The 16,254-nt window shown below is 37.4% G+C and overlaps 1 protein-coding gene across 1 annotated transcript; it reads left to right on the top strand.

Annotated features, from left to right (window-relative positions):
- The first annotated feature begins 10,185 nt into the window (after positions 1–10,185).
- On the top strand, positions 10,186–11,744 carry LOC118797522 (CMRF35-like molecule 5). Its single transcript, XM_036556891.1, has 4 exons — positions 10,186–10,248; positions 10,844–11,158; positions 11,263–11,571; positions 11,668–11,744. Exons 1-4 carry the CDS (start codon positions 10,188–10,190, stop codon positions 11,742–11,744), a joined length of 762 nt encoding a protein of 253 aa, XP_036412784.1. The 5' UTR covers positions 10,186–10,187.
- The last annotated feature ends 4,510 nt before the right edge of the window (positions 11,745–16,254 follow it).

Here is a 16,254-nt window from a genome sequence, read left to right as displayed (position 1 = left end):
TCACTTAAACTCAAACAGCTTGCTCAAATATCAACATGACTATAGCCACAATCGCAATGTAGCATTCAATAACAGCATTTAGAGAGAGAGGAAAACAAAGTTAATATTGATATTCACAATTTTAGCAAAACTACAGAAATAATATCTCCTCCTGTAGAACTCAAAGTATTGTTAAACTTACTTTCTATTTAATTGACGCACACAAACTGAAAATAAACTTTAAAAGTGCCACATCTCTGCTTCAGCTGCTGCGTTGTGCACAAGAATTCACTAATTAGAACGGCTGTCTGGACATTTTTGGACATACTGCACCATGTGTGTCCCTTCTGCAAAACACTTAAGTAGTGCAGTCCTGTAAGTGGTGCTACTTTCACACCTCAGTGTTGCATGTTTTTGCTCTTTGCATTTTGCAGTAGAAGAACTGCCCCTCTTGCAGTAACAGCTACTGAGAATGTGCATGACACAAGCAACACTGAGAAGAACCAAGATAAGTAAGTGAAAAGCAGATGAATTGAAGCTTAATTGATTGTACACTTCAAATATCAATGAAAACGTTCATTATTTAGAACCATGTATGCTCTAATAATCGTAGACTAAAAACACACTACTGGAAGATAATTCAAAACACATGAACCAGGATGTGTCTCTCTTTAGTTTAGTGAGTACAGCAAATGTAAGCAATCCTAACTTACACATACACTATATGTCCAAAAGTTTGTAGACACCTAATCATCCAACATTTCTTCTGAAATTGAGGGTATTAGTAGGGAGTTCATCCTCCATCCTCCGGAAGTCTGTATACTAGATGCTGGAACATTGATGTGAGGATTTGATTGCATTCAGCTACAAGAGCATTAGTGAGGGTCAGGTACTGATGTTGAATGATTAGTTCTGGATCACAAACACCACTCCAACTCATCCCAGAGATGTTGGATGGAGCTCCATAACTCCAGGGAACATAGTTCCACTACTCCACAGCCAATAGCCCATACCCTTCAAGCTGAAGCTTGGCCCTGATCATGGTGATCTTAGGATCATATGTGGCTGCTCCAGAGCGTTTCATTCTATTGGGTTTTCTATGGAGATTATTCAAGCTGTGTGTGTGTTAGTGTCATCAGTAAGTGTATCCTAAAGTAACTGAATTATAGATTATGAGCTGACATAGTCAAAGTGTAAAATACAGAGCCTAATTAACCCTCTAGACCCCCCAAAAGCCATAAATGAAACTCAAAAAAAGAGAAGCAGTGCATTGCGATGTTGAGCAGAAGCAGGCACGTGTGAGGTTATGTTGGAGATCGCTTTTTATTTTAGCTCTAACTGGATTGTGGTATTGCTTCATATAGTCCTCTGCAAAATGTTATGTGCTGCAAACAGTGCTAGAGTGTGCATGTGGCATAGACACTGGCCCTTATGTGTGATGCTGGATTTTTTTATGGTGGCGTGGTTTTTCACACTTCAGTACAGCATGTTATTTTTCTTTTGCTTTCTGCAGATCAGCTGCCTCTTCTGCAGTAACAACTCATGAGAAAGATTTAAGTGATTTAAGTGAGAGAAAGCAACAGATGTGAAACGTTGATGAACTGAACTTTTATTCATTCTGTACTTTAGATACATCTTATTTGGCAACATGTGTATTTTAAAAATGTTAGGTTTAAGGTAAGTTTATAAAATGAAAAGACATTATTATTCATTGCAGCAATATAAATACCGTGCTTATCCCGGTTCTACTGGCTGTCGGCCTGGGGCTGCTGCTGATTCTGACCATCATTATAACCTGCATGTTGACTAAAAAGTGCAGTAAGTATTTACTATCTCCTGTTTTATTACAGGCCTTTTAAGCTTTCTTGAAGATTTTGCTATTAAAAAGGACAGGATTAAAAACTAATAACAAATGTTTATGTTGTGCTATCTTGTATATTGTGAATGTTGTGTTGTTACATAACTACAAATAGACAACTAATTCATCAGTAATGACTAGTGTGTATAATTATCTAATCCACTCCATCTCACTCTAACAGATGGAATCAAACGGATACCAGAGGGAGGGTCAATAACACTGCAGTACACACAGTTAGTATTTGTGGTTATGGTGCAAATGGTGGTTAAAACCATGGTGCAGTAGTTGGTGTTGTGCCTCTCTTGCATCAGACTTGTAATGTTGAAAGCTCATTTGTTTTTGATTTCTTTTTGGTCATCTAGTGTTGACTTTGTGTAAAATCACATTTGTTTGTGTGAAACAGGCACCTACGACTGAAAGTGCAGCGATATACAGCACTGTGATTCGTAAAAATAAAAAGGTAAGACTTTAGTAGTTTTCACACACAACTGTATATCAGGGGTTTAGACACAGGTAAGCCTAAATAAATCACAAGCCTACCCAATCAAATGCTGAAAAGATATTTATGAAGTTGTAAGAATAATGAAATTTGATTTTTTTTCTACCCACTTTTAAAGACACATTTTTTTATTATTACAAATGCTACAATGGGTTTTGGCATCAAAGGTAGGACATAAATGGTCCATAAACATTTTCATGCCCACTGTGGCAGTATATAGCCTATGATGATTAGGTTTAGGTGTTGTTCCTCTTCTTTGTACATCTCATCTGTCAAATTTTACCGCAATTATATCATCTTCTTTGGGTGAAAATAGTCTCTGTGGTGAGTGGATGCATGCCTTATAGTGAAGGTGTTGCAGTGTTGGCTGTGTTCATGTGAATCAGGCATTCTAGTTGATTTGTACCCAGTCTTGCTATCGTTTTATATCACCATAGGATGAAAGCATTGGAAAAGGTGCATTGCGATGTTGAGCAGAAGCAGGCACGTGTGAGGTTATGTTGAAGTTGTGCCATGGACAGTGGCCCTTATGTGTAATGCTAGATATTTTTGTATGGTGGTGTGGTTTTTCACACTTCAATACAGCGTGCTATTTTTCTATTGCTTTCTGCAGAACAGCTGCCTCTTCTGCAGTAACAACTTAGGAGAAAGTTGGGTGATGACTGCACGGCTGTAGCCTGTAGCCTACAGTAGTAGGTTATAACCTGATGTTATGACATTGCGGAAAATGGTGCATTTGGAAATCATATCTACCATATTGGCCCACCCACTTTTTCACTGATCTACCCAAAAATTATTTCTGCCTACACCACTGCTGTATGCAAATGGTATTTGATTACAGAAACATTAAGAGATTAAGTTACTGAGTAAATTATATCCACAGCCTTCATCTGCATCGGATCATGAAAATGATGTGATCTACAGCAGTGTAACCACAACTACCAAAACAGAAAACTGTAAGTGCAAAATACAGCCTTTTTCACCAGTAACAGTTCACTGTTTTGACCACTGGATAGTTCTTAGTAGTACTTTACCATGTGTTTAGTTTAGGTGGTGAAAATGCACTCAGGGTGGTAGGAATGAGTGATGCTCCAATATTTCTAAACCTGTCCTATTTTCCAGCTCTCTCAGGCAGTCGGAGTTGATGAGGTGATCTACAGCTCTGTGGTTTCCAAGTAAGAGGTGAGAGAGTCTCAGAGTGAAGGTCATAATACAGCAGCTATGACATGATCCATGATGGACTGCTATTCAGATGAATGAAAAATCAATTGTGCCCCAAATGTTGGTACAACTGATTTTTGCAAGGCAAGCCAAGGTTATTTATGTGACAGTAGCTTAAAAAACAACAGACAATTAAAAGGAAGTAAAAAGTACAAAAAAGTAGAATTAAAACTTAAAGGAAATTAAATTATTATTTAAATTAAAATTTAAAGAGAAAATTAAAATGAGCTTATTAAGACTAAAGTGCAATAAAAATAGTTAGTGTGTGAAGAGCATAAAACGAAAAAATGTTTTTAATATAGATCTAAAAATAATTATATTTGAGGCACATCTAAGATCTTCTGGCAGTTTGTTCCAGTTCAAGTCAAATCAAATCACATTTATTGTTGCATCACATTTACATTTGTTTAGTGGGTGAAAATCTTAGGTGCGTAGCCCCCTTGTAATACCAAAATATACAAAAAATATCTAAGAAAAGAAACAAGACTCTAAACATATACACATATACACAGTATACACATTAATATACACCAGTGTTGCACCATTCCAATATACAGTTTTTGTACAGTAATATAAGTTAAGTTATAAGTTGTACACTTTCCGTATGTGCAACATGTGAGTCTGAGGTAGATAAATAAATGAGATGCAGGGTACACAGGGAATAGAATATTGCTATATAGATATTCCAGATTACAAGATATGGATAGAAGATGTACAAGATGTCACTCTATATGTGCAGGTATAGGTTGGCTAGATAGAGGTTACAGTAAGCAATCAGAGTCTGTTTGACGTGGATACAGTGTGGAGTGTTTATGGAAATCTTGATAATGATGGTTCAGAGGTGTAGTGACAAGCTCATAGACCGCTACACCAGCGCTACTGGCTGTTCAGCAGCCTGATGGCCTTGGGGAACAAACTGTCTCAGAACCGGCTGGTTCTGGACTTTATGCTTCTGTACCTCCTCCCACTCGGCAGCTGTGAGAACAGACAGTGCCTTGGGTGGGTGGAGTCCTTTAGAATCCTCCTGGTCTTCTTCAGGCAGCGGCTGGTGTATAAATCCAAAAGGTTTGGGAGCTGGACCGTGGTGATGTGCTGGGCTGTCCGCACCACCCTCTGCAGAGCTTTCCGCTCGATGGCAGTGCAGTTTCCATACCAGGTGGTGATGGAGCCTGTTAAAATGCTCTCCACAGTACATGTGTAAAATGTTCTGAGGATGCGGGGGGTTCATGCCAAACCTCCTCAGCTGCCTGAGATAGAAGAGGCACTGTTGTGCCTTCTTCACCACCCGTGCGGTGTGTTCGGTCCATGTCAGTACCTCTGAGATGTGAACACTGGGGAACTTGAAGCTGGTGATATGGGTGTGCACTTTCTCTTACTTCCTGAAGTCCACTATGAGCTCTTTGGTCTTGTCGACATTGAGAGAGAGGTTGTTCTCCTGGCATCAGTGTGTCAGAAAGCTGTTGTATGCAGCATAATGTAATTTTTTTTAGATCATAGCTCGAGTGCAAAAATTAAGAAGCAAACCTCGGACACCAAACATGTTTTTGCCATTCGAGCACTTTTAGGGTCATTTGAAAATTGTGTACATTTGATTTGTCAGTTTATCTTTTGTCTGTTTTGATTACAGGTGTGAGCGAGTGTGTGGAAATAATCCCTGGCCAGATCCTTACAAAGAAGATATGGCAATGCAAGTGACTTGACAATGGAGTTTGTACTACACTTTAGGGGGCATTTATGATGAAAATGTTTTCATTCCAAAACTTTAGCTCAAAGTTTTTACTTCCTGCTGATTCATATTGTTTCTTTCTGTATAAAGTCTTTCAGAAGTACCTGCAGGTACACTGTATATAGGTAAGAAAACTTGGAAAAAAAGGAATGGATTGGTGAAAAATCAAATTAACACATTTTTTCAGACGTTGTTGATCAGCCAAGACAAGTTTGGTGTGCAAATGTAGCTTCTTTAGTTTAGTGCTGGAGCTTCAAGGTTAATATTGCTAACAAACAGTAGAAGTCAATAGTCACCCAAATCTTTTCCATAAATACATCCTCAAAATGTCTCTCAACCCCTTCAAACTGCATCTAGGTCTTCATTAAGATTCTGCAGATTTGTCAATGTGGTTTAGGACACAGAATGATTTACTGTGAGCTACAAAAATGCACAAAAACCGAATGCTACACAAATGCAGGTGTTGTGCTGAATTCCGACTACCCTACAAAATCCGACTCCCTTTTGTGCATACGCATGCCCCACTGGCATGTGGACATGACATTTGCGATTTTTGTTCCAATTTTTAAACATAATCTTCAGGTCAAAAACTCATGACACTCATTTATAAAAACTGGCTTTTGACTTCTAGCATTTGTTAGCAATGTTAGCTGCATAGATCCAGTGCTAAATTAAAGAAGCAAAATTTGGGTACCAAACATGTCTTGACTCATTTATTAAAAAAGTAGAAAATTTGCTAGCATAAGTGTATGTTTGGAGTGTCTCACTCTTACAGTGTTTTTACACCAGGTAGTGTCAGATTTATTGTTGCTACTGTTGTTTGTGGTCACTGTTAACTTTAGATTCACATCAGAAATCATGTAACTGTAGAAGTTAGAGAACATCTCCTATTTTCACATTTCTATTAGGTAACGGGAAACAGACACAGATACTCAACCAGGGTACATAGTTTAGATTAGTAAATGTACCCTGCTGTGCTGCACTGTCCAGTGAAAAAACACCACCAGTAACCCTTTTCTACACTCCTCCCTGTAGTTGCATTTGCAGCACCATATAGGCTGGAATTTTTATGTCCATGATGTAAAAGTATAGGCCATTCAGATAATGGACATGTTTTGTACTGGAATGATAAAAGTGTCATCACTGTTTACTTTCCATCCTAATAATCTGTTCTATTATATAATATATAATAATCTATTACACCCTAAAATGCTGTAATAATCACTATTTTCTGCCTTGTTTTTAACAATTGATTGATTATAGTGCAGTGTGTGTTCTGAGCAGTGTGCAGTTGTGTGTGCAGTGTATGTGCAGTTGTGTATCGTTATTGTGCTTCTACTGTAGGATGAAGTCTTAGTTTATTCACAATAACCAGTGAGAATTATTTTCTGTTTGTGATCTAAGAAAGTGAAACAACTCAGTAATGACAATGACTGATGACTGATTTGTTCTGATAGTTCACATGTTAAAATGAATTACCTGTGTAAAAGAGGGAGATTCAGTGGGGGCAGGCAGTTTGACAGATCACTGACCATAGCAGACCACATCACCTTGGGAATTGCAGCTAAAGGAAAATAAAAAAAAAGCACAACACTCTTATTATGCAGGCTCTATTTGGTTTGCTTATAGCAGGACTGATCCATCTGTTACTTTAGACAATAATGTGGGAAATAAATATATTGCACCAAGAAGTAAATACAATTTACAAATGATATCAATAAAAAAAAACTTAAAACAATGAATTCTAGTTCAGGAAAGAATAATAATAAAATAAGACAAATAAATGAAATGATATGAAATTAATATGTAGAGAAAAGCTGAAGTAAAAAGGTTTTAAGCTGCTTTTTCAGGTTGCTAGCTGAGGATGATTCACATAGTTTTCGTGGGTGGAACTTTCACAGTTTTACAGCACAAATACTAAAAGCAGCATTATGTCTTTTTGCATTTTGTTCTTGGGACAGAAAGTAATCATGTGTTAGAAAGTAAATTTTAAAATGTATTCTGTATGAAACAGGTGACCAGTGAAGTGCTGCCAGTACTAGAGTAATATGCTCATTTGAGTAAAACATCACAAAATAGATTAAGACCTTCAAGCGTTACTTTTTTGAGGATCAAAAAAAATTGTGAAAATGAATAAAATTAAAAAGTAATATTCATATTGGAACTGGAACTAGACGCCACAAGCCTTTCTGCCACAGCAAGGCCCTGATCCAGGAAGATAATCTTATGTAAAACAGCATGCTTCTACAGCATTAATCGAGAAAGACCCCAGTGCTAGCGCCACTGACAAAGGAGCCACCCCATTGAAACAGCCAATGCTTGATTTTAAACCCAAAAATTCATCTGCACAGACTGCATAGTCACAGACTGACTGCCAGGTATGTTGTTGAAGACATGCAACCTATGTCAACAGCTAGGATGTCAACATTTAGAAGTAAAGCAAACATTACTAGTAACTAATTAGTTTTATTTACAGGAAATTACATACTACTACAGGGGGTAGACCTAGGACTATCAAGCAGCATGATTGTTGCATGAGTCATCACTCCACAGAATACGTTTCACTGCTACAGAGTCCAGTGGTGGCGTGATTTACACCACTCCATCCAATGACTGGCATTGTGCTTGGTGATGTAAGGCTTGTGTGCAGCTGCTCAGCCATTGAAACTCATGCAATGAAGCTCCTAGCGCACAGTTTTTGTGCTGATGTTGATGCCAGAGGAGGTTTGGAACTCTGCAGTTAGTGAGTCAACAGAGCATTAGCGACTTTTATGCACTATGCGCATCAGCACTTGGTGACCCTGCTCTGTAACTTTACGTGGTCTGCCACTTCGTAGCTGAGTTTCTGTGGTTTCTAAACACTTCCACTTTTTAATAATACCACTCACAGTTGATCGTAGATTATCTAGGAGGGAAGAAATCTGGTGAACTGGCTTGTTGCAGTGGTGGCAGCCTATTACAGTACCATGCTCAAATTCAGTGAGCTCTTTAGAATGACCCCTTCTTGCACAAATGTTTGCAAAGGCAGACTGCATGGCTAGGTAGTTGATTTTATACACCTGTCTGAAAGGGACTTAATGAAACATCTGGATTCAATGATCAAGAGGTGTGTCCCAATACTTTTGTCTGTATAGTGTAATTATACCATAGTCCATTGCAGTTATGTTTGATAAGTTGTATTGACTCTGTACACCCAGTCATGTGTCCAGGCTTTTTATTTTATTGTTCAATTTTAAATCATTAGGTTCTGAAATGGTACAAGTAAGTACCTTTCCCTTGGAAAATGTTAAGGTACACATTACATATATGTCATTTACACCTTGATGGATGAAAACTCTACCTGCACAGTAGCTTTTTTTCTGACAATGTATAGCTGCACAAGGTACAGCAAGATTAGGTAAGACTAGGCTACTGTAATTAATACTACAGTAAACTCCTGTCATTTTAGTGTGAGCAAGGTATAAAAGTCTGGACTGATATATTTAATTTTAGCCTCCTTTTTCAAAACTTACATTTACCTTTAGCCTTCTTTTTCAACCATTTACAATGTATTACAGTGTGTCATAATATTGATGAAATGATCAAATTTGATTAACTGCTCTGATAATGTGGCTACAGGTTACTCCTTATGTATTATTTTATAGGTTGGTGAATATGCTTTGATTTCTTTCTTTATATAAAGCACCTATAACGCACTTGCGTCCTGCCTCTGTCTCTGCCTTTCACAGAATTATTCCTTGAATGAGGGGTGGATTAATTTATTTTCATGTAATTTTTAGGACTGTAAAGGACTTTGAGCTATTCCAGTTGTAAAGTGCTATATAATAATAATAATAATAATAATAATAATAATAATAATAATAATAATAATGAGAAGAAGAAGAATAGGTATTATTACAATTATTAATAATGTTGCTGTTTATGATGATTAGTATGGAGCCCCGCTGGTGACATCCTATATAACTAAAAATAATGCATGGCCACAACTTAGTAGGCGTGGGAACGAGATCCTAATGCGTAGCCAGTTACCTCTTTACCAAGTTGTGGCCACAAATTAATTATCTCGCTCCCACGGCTTAATAAGTCGTAGCCATGCATTAGGATCTCATTCACCCGCATTATTCTTAATTATATGGGATGTCACCAACAGGGCTCCGTAGATTTGTGCTTTTACAAACATTGGAGTCTCTTCTACAGGAAGGTAGTGATCTCCTGCCATTAGGAAACTATCACACAGCTCCTAAAGAGAATGAGAGGTGCTGATCTGATTGGCTGTTGCTGCAGCATACCTAACCAAGCCTTTTGATTGAATGTATTCACTCTAACTCTGCCTCTGCTTTCAGTTCTGCAGCTCTGCAGTGAGTTAGAGCCTGCAGTGCTGGTCATGACAATACTAAAATATATCTGCCACACCCCCACCTATGCTATACCTTTGCATTTGTATTACGACCACAGAAATAGAACCCATAGCCTTTACAGTGGCCCTCCAAAATTATTGGCACCCTTGGGAAATATGAGCATAAGGGCCAGGAAAATATCTTTGTTTAAAAGCTTGATCTTACAGCAGTAATATGAAAGAAATCTAACATTTAAGTTACATTTCAGGTAAAATTGTTATTTAGAAAATGTAAAAAAAATTGTGAGCCCTAAAACCAACAATGTAAAATGCATTTTTTTGTATTAATATGTAATTTAATGTATATTTATGTATTTACTTTAAATATTTGTAATAATTAAATTGTTATTTCACATGAGAGTCAAAAGGCCTTTTCCTGTATGCTTTAAGAGCAAGATAAAGAAACAGAAACAGATAAAAACAGAACAGGAAGGGCCCTGACTTTACTGTGAAGTTGCCTCACTTAGAAGCAGGAAGAGTATTTGTCATTGGCGGCTCTTACAGAAACATGGACTTTCACTCACTCATGAGTTCTTTAATTCTCTTTGTGTTACTCCTCTGTATCTCAGGTAAGATCAATGCTGCACCATTCCTATGGACACAATTTGTGTTCTTGACACTTTCACTGCTTTAATTATCATCACTGATAAAAACAAACAAACAAACACACACCTCAAAAATAGTAACTTTTCAGTAGAGGGCAAAAATGTTCTTAACTTTTAATGTAAGTCAATGTTAATAAGTCATTTTCTAAGTAATTTTGGAGCTTTTCTGTTGGTCCATTCATAATTACGGCATAGGGATATGACAGAGAGATATGACAGCTGCTGTGTTAAAATGATGTAGAAAAATCAATTTCGACAAAAAGGAAGACTTTTTTCTTTCTTTTTTTCTTTTATTAACTCAGATTTCAGGGAGCAGAGTGGGAAATTTCAGTTAAACGTATACCCAAGTCATTCACTGACATCATTTTGTATTGTTTCCAATGTAGTAACTGGATAATAAGCTCTAGGATGTGGAGGTCCATTAAGTTTAGGAAGTGAATGTGTTTCACTGAAAGTGCATTTGCTCCGTCATCAACTACTTGTTCTTTTCATACTCAGAATTGTGGTGCAGTTCCTGAATAGGAGTAATGCAGTTGATAATTTGTATTATTGTCTGCAGATTCTGAAAGCGTGAGGACACTGAAGAATTTAGCTGTAAGACGTGGAGGATCTCTCAGTATTCCATGCTTTTATGATGAGAAATACAAATCAAACCGTAAATACTGGTGTAAGGGGCATTCATGGTCCTCATGCAACATAGTAGCCTCTACAAACACAAGTGGAAGAATATCAGTCACTGATCATCCAACACAGAATATGTTTACTGTGGAACTGAACAGCCTCCAAGACTCTGACTCTGGATATTATTGGTATGCTGTGGATATTAGTGGCCGTGTAGATGACGGTGACCGTTTGTACTTGAATGTTAGTGCAGGTAAGGAGTGAGGGTAAATGTGTTCGCTGTAACTTAACGCTTAGAAGGTGTCACTTATGATGGAGTTCATGTTTAGACCACTCATTCTCTGCCTCTTTATTCAGATCCTGCTGTGTTGGTGATAAACAGCAGAGTGAGTGGTCAGGAAGGGGGCAGTGTCAGTGTCCAGTGTCTCTATAGTGCTGAATATCAGAATAAACAGAAGAAGTGGTGCAGGTTTGAAGACTGGAGCTGCTTCACAGTGGGGAGGACTAACACATCCCAGAATTCAGCAGTGCTGGTCATTGACAATGGAAATGGATCGGTCAGTGTGGAGATGAGGGGTCTGCAGAAGAGTGATGCTGGCTGGTACTGGTTCAGTGCAGGAGATGTGGGGGTTACTGTTCACCTCACTGTCACTGAAAGACCTTCAAGTAAGATCACATGTATCAGAAATACTGTTCAAACCTGCTGACCGTTAACCTATAATATTGTGCCACTCACACCGGTTTGTATCTCCTTTTCAACAGCAACAACAGCTGCAACTACAGTTTCTGCCAGCCTCAGTGAGACGACTTCAGATATGATCGCAATAAATGTGTTTTAAATTTCATTAATCGAGTAATAGAAATAATTTATTTATGCAATTGGTGTTTCTAGGTTCTATTACTATAAGTGGAAATGAAGGCACAAACCAGTAAGTACGGAAGTTTAGTCGTTAAGTTCTGTTAGTCTTTAAAAAACGCTGTGCTTTCATGTTTTTCTCTCTTTTGGATTTTAACAGAATAAAAACTACCTCTTCTTCTATAACCTCTGAGAAAGCAAATGACTTTAGACGGGAGCGAGAGAAGTAATTTACACGTAATGTGAAATGCTGAAAAACTTTTGACACTGTTCTTTCAAAATGAATGAAAGCATAGATTCTTTGCTTTTTATGCTCTGAAACTTTAGATTAGAGATACGTTAATATATGACAGTAGTTCCCAAACTTTTACAGTTCCACTTCAGACTAGAAACCCTCTGCTACATAGCCTCTTTCACTCCTTGTACATATACAGGCACATATTGCCATGATGCTTATGCAAGACGTTTAGCCTTATAAAATCAGTCCACCTTAAAATATCAAACATGTTTATGATGTGATCACCTTTTACACCAGACATACTGAATAATACAGAATTAATAATGTCATTTACAAGTGCACACTGGTCTAAATAAAGGCACTTCTGCATGTGTGAAACAGTCTGTGGCTACAGACTATTAATTCACTACAGACGCAAACTATAAACCACGTCTGAGAAAGATAATTTGAATACACAGCAGATAAGCAGTATGCATGCCTTAACAACAGCGAGTAAACGATATGCACTTCACCCATGTGCATGATAAACTACTGAATGGCTTGTAAGTTATTTTCTTCAGAATGTGTGATGCACAGAAGGGACCAGAGTGAAAGGAATTCTTTTCCAGCACACACTTAAACCCCTGGTGTGATTATTTAAGTACAAAATCAAGTTATAATATAATACTTATTTTACACTCTACACTCTTAAAAAAATATACATCTTTAAGTAAAGAAAATGGTTCTATATAGAACCATGTGCATTCAAAGAACCCTTTGCATGATTAAGGTTTCCTTGCATGGTGAAATGGTTCTTCAGATTGATAGAGAATGTGTTTTATATGGTTCTATATAGAACTTTTTTAAAAAAACGTTTCTATATAACACCATAAAGCGTTCTTCTATTGGTACAATGTCAAGATTGTAACAATACACTGTAAAAATGGCTTTTCAGTTCAACCTAAAAAGAACTTCATGTGGTAACAAGCAATTTAACTAGTTTTACTCTACTCAAAAAATCACTTTCATTGAAAGAATCATTCATTCAAAGTATTTATTTAGGTTCTGTTTTGAAATGTGTTGCAGCCTTTTGGTTTCTATCTGTATCTCATGTCCTGTCCCAACTGTTTTGGAAGGTTTGTACATGAATCACACAGAATCACAGAAGAACTGAGATGTGTTTTTTTCTGGTTCAGTAAGCACTGCAAAAATAAGCAGCACTAACTTATATGTACCATGTGTCTTCATTCATTGCAGCAGTGGAAATACCATGCTTGTCTGGGTTCTACTGGCTGTAGGTCTGGGGCTGCTGCTGATTCTGCTCACCGTTATAACCTGGATGTTGAGGACAAAGTGCAGTAAGTGAAACTCACTGTCTGCTGTTTTCTTTTTTTTTAAATGTAGTATTGAGATTTTCTATTAAAAAGCACAAATTTAGTCAGTATCAACAAATAAGTTTGCTATTCATTACTTATTTCATAACTATTAAGAAACGCTCATATTGTGAATTTGGGGTCACTAAAAGAAAGATTCACTGTTTATTGTGTATCATAATTTATTACTACTTATTATTGCTTTTTTACTCCAACAGAGCAAGCAGAGACCAGAGGGAGGATGGATAACACTGCAGTTAACACAGTTAGTATTGTGGTTGATTGGTGGCTTCATGCAGTCTGGTGCAGTTTTGGTCTTGTTGGTCAAACACATGGTGCAGTAGTAGTTAGTGCTGTGCCCAGGACTGGTGGCCTTTCCAAAACTGCTCCCTCCCCAGCTTTCAGAAACGTGAATATAATACTTTTATGGGTGTATAAACACCTTGCTAATCTAGTTTTGTGTGTGTTTGTGTATGTATGTGAAAAGTTCTCTCCTGCTGAAGACTCTGAAGTGACGTACAGTACTGTGATTAAGACAAAGAAGGAGGTAAGACTTTATTCTTCACATTCATCTGCATATTAACAGCATTTGATTACACATTAAGAGATTGAGTGAACCTGAGTAATTGATGTCCATAGACTTCATCTGCACTGGCTCATGAAAATGATGTGATCTACAGTAATCTAACCACAATTACCGAAAACGAAACAGTAAGTGAACTCCTAAAAATATCACTATTAAGACCAGTAACACTTCACTGCTTTGACCACATGACAGTTCAGGTTAAGAGGGCTTTATTAGCTGGTTAAATGCTGTAAGTATTGATGAGAAATATCTCACTTTAATGTAGGATCCTCAGCTTTATTAAGCATTTAGCTGAGCACTCCGAGTGGTAGAATGAGAGATCCTCCATTTCTAAAGCTGTCCTATTTTCCAGTTCTCTCCAGCAGTCAGAAGTGAAGGGGTGATCTACAGCTCTGTGGTTCACAAGTAAGAGGTGAGAGAGGCTCAGTCTGAGCATCAAAATACAAAAGGTGGGACATGGCCCGTGACAGACTAGGTCATTTAATGTTTTTTGATACATTTCAGTCATCTACTACTTTTTTACCCATCTACTTCCATCTCTGTTTTGATTACAGGTGTAAAGCAGATGTACGTCTGACCAAAATGCCTGAACAGATCATTTGAAGATGCACTGCAAGTCAAGCAAAGGAAATTGTTCTCTTCAGAAATACCATTTTTATCATTGTCCTTAGTTTAAAAAGGTTGTTTGGTTTTAGTTAGTTTGGTTTTACTATCACATTTGAAATTGTTGAAAACATCTTAGTACCCATGATGTATCTGTGCTGATAACTGCATTCGCAGCACCATAAAAGCATTCTTAATTTATAATGAAAATGAATGTAAATATGGATATTTCCAACTGTTATGTGCCTGCGATACACATACGTTTTTGTTTTTCTTTGTGGCACATCGGGTAAGGGGCGAGTGCCACCTGCTTTATTTTGGTGAGGATTAGACGGGGTTAAGCAGATTAGACTTTGGTTTATTTATTTTATTTTTTTGGCACCGTCCTCCGTCCACCTTTGCGGCTGCTAGGGTCATAAGTCAATGTTCATACTTAACCAATGGTTAGTTGACCTTTCACTCTGGTCCCTTCTGTGCATCACACATTCTGAAGAAAATAACTTACAAGTCATTCAGTAGTTTATCATGAACATGGGTGAAGTGCATATCGTTTACTCGCTGTTGTTAAGGCATGTACACTGCTTATCTGCTGTGTTTTCAAATTATCTTTCTCAGACGTGGTTTATAGTTTGCGTCTGTAGTGAATTAATAGTCTGTAGCCACAGACTGTTTCACACATGCAGAAGTGCCTTTATTTAGACCAGTGTGCACTTGTAAATGACATTATTAATTCTGTATTATTCAGTATGTCTGGTGTAAAAGGTGATCACATCATAAACATGTTTGATATTTTAAGGTGGACTGATTTTATAAGGCTAAACGTCTTGCATAAGCATCATGGCAATATGTGCCTGTATACGTACAAGGAGTGAAAGAGGCTATGTAGCAGAGGGTTTCTAGTCTGAAGTGGAACTGTAAAAGTTTGGGAACTACTGTCATATATTAACGTATCTCTAATCTAAAGTTTCAGAGCATGAAAAGCAAATAATTCATGCTTTCATTCATTTTGGAAGAACAATGTCAAAAGTTTTTCACATTTTTCAGCATTTCACATGTAAGAAGGAAGGAAAGGACGCAAGGGCACCGTAGTTGCAATTTCAGTCAATGCTTTTTTCTTTACTTTGCTTCCCACTTGCAAAAAGTGTGTGATACAAGAACAATATTTACAAAGAAAGAGCAAAAACCAGGATACAGTTAGCTGAGCTAATACACACAATGAGTATGAAGTTAAAGGTAAGAGTCAACTAACCATTGGTTAAGTATGAACATTGACTTATGACCCTAGCAGCTGCAAAGGTGGACGGAGGACGGTGCCAAAAAAATGAAATAAATAAACCAGTCTAAGTCTAATCTGCTTAACCCCGTCTAATCCTCACCAAAATAGAGCGGGTGGCACTCGCCCCTTACCCGATGTGCCACATATCGAGCTGGAGAGATTACTTGCCATGTTATTTCCTCTCTACCCCTAGCTACATCTGAGGGGAACATGCATCTTTTTGAACTATTTTTATTAAACCAATCATTATGAAGTTTTCACACAAAGTCATATGACTTTTCAATATTATTATATATTGTCCCAACACTGACAACTGTCAACTTCTTATCAGGCTTCAGTGATAAATTGCAACGATAAAGTGTTACAGTTTCACCTGACTAATTTTATAAAAGGCTCCAATAGTTACTGCTTTTTGCTTCAAAAAGTTGAAGCTTCAAT

Source organism: Colossoma macropomum, unplaced genomic scaffold (genome assembly GCF_904425465.1).
Source record: "Colossoma macropomum unplaced genomic scaffold, Colossoma_macropomum, whole genome shotgun sequence".
In the NCBI taxonomy this organism is placed as follows: Eukaryota; Metazoa; Chordata; class Actinopteri; order Characiformes; family Serrasalmidae; genus Colossoma; species Colossoma macropomum.
Note: the sequence above shows the minus strand (reverse complement) of the source record. Positions and strands in the feature narration are given on the sequence as shown.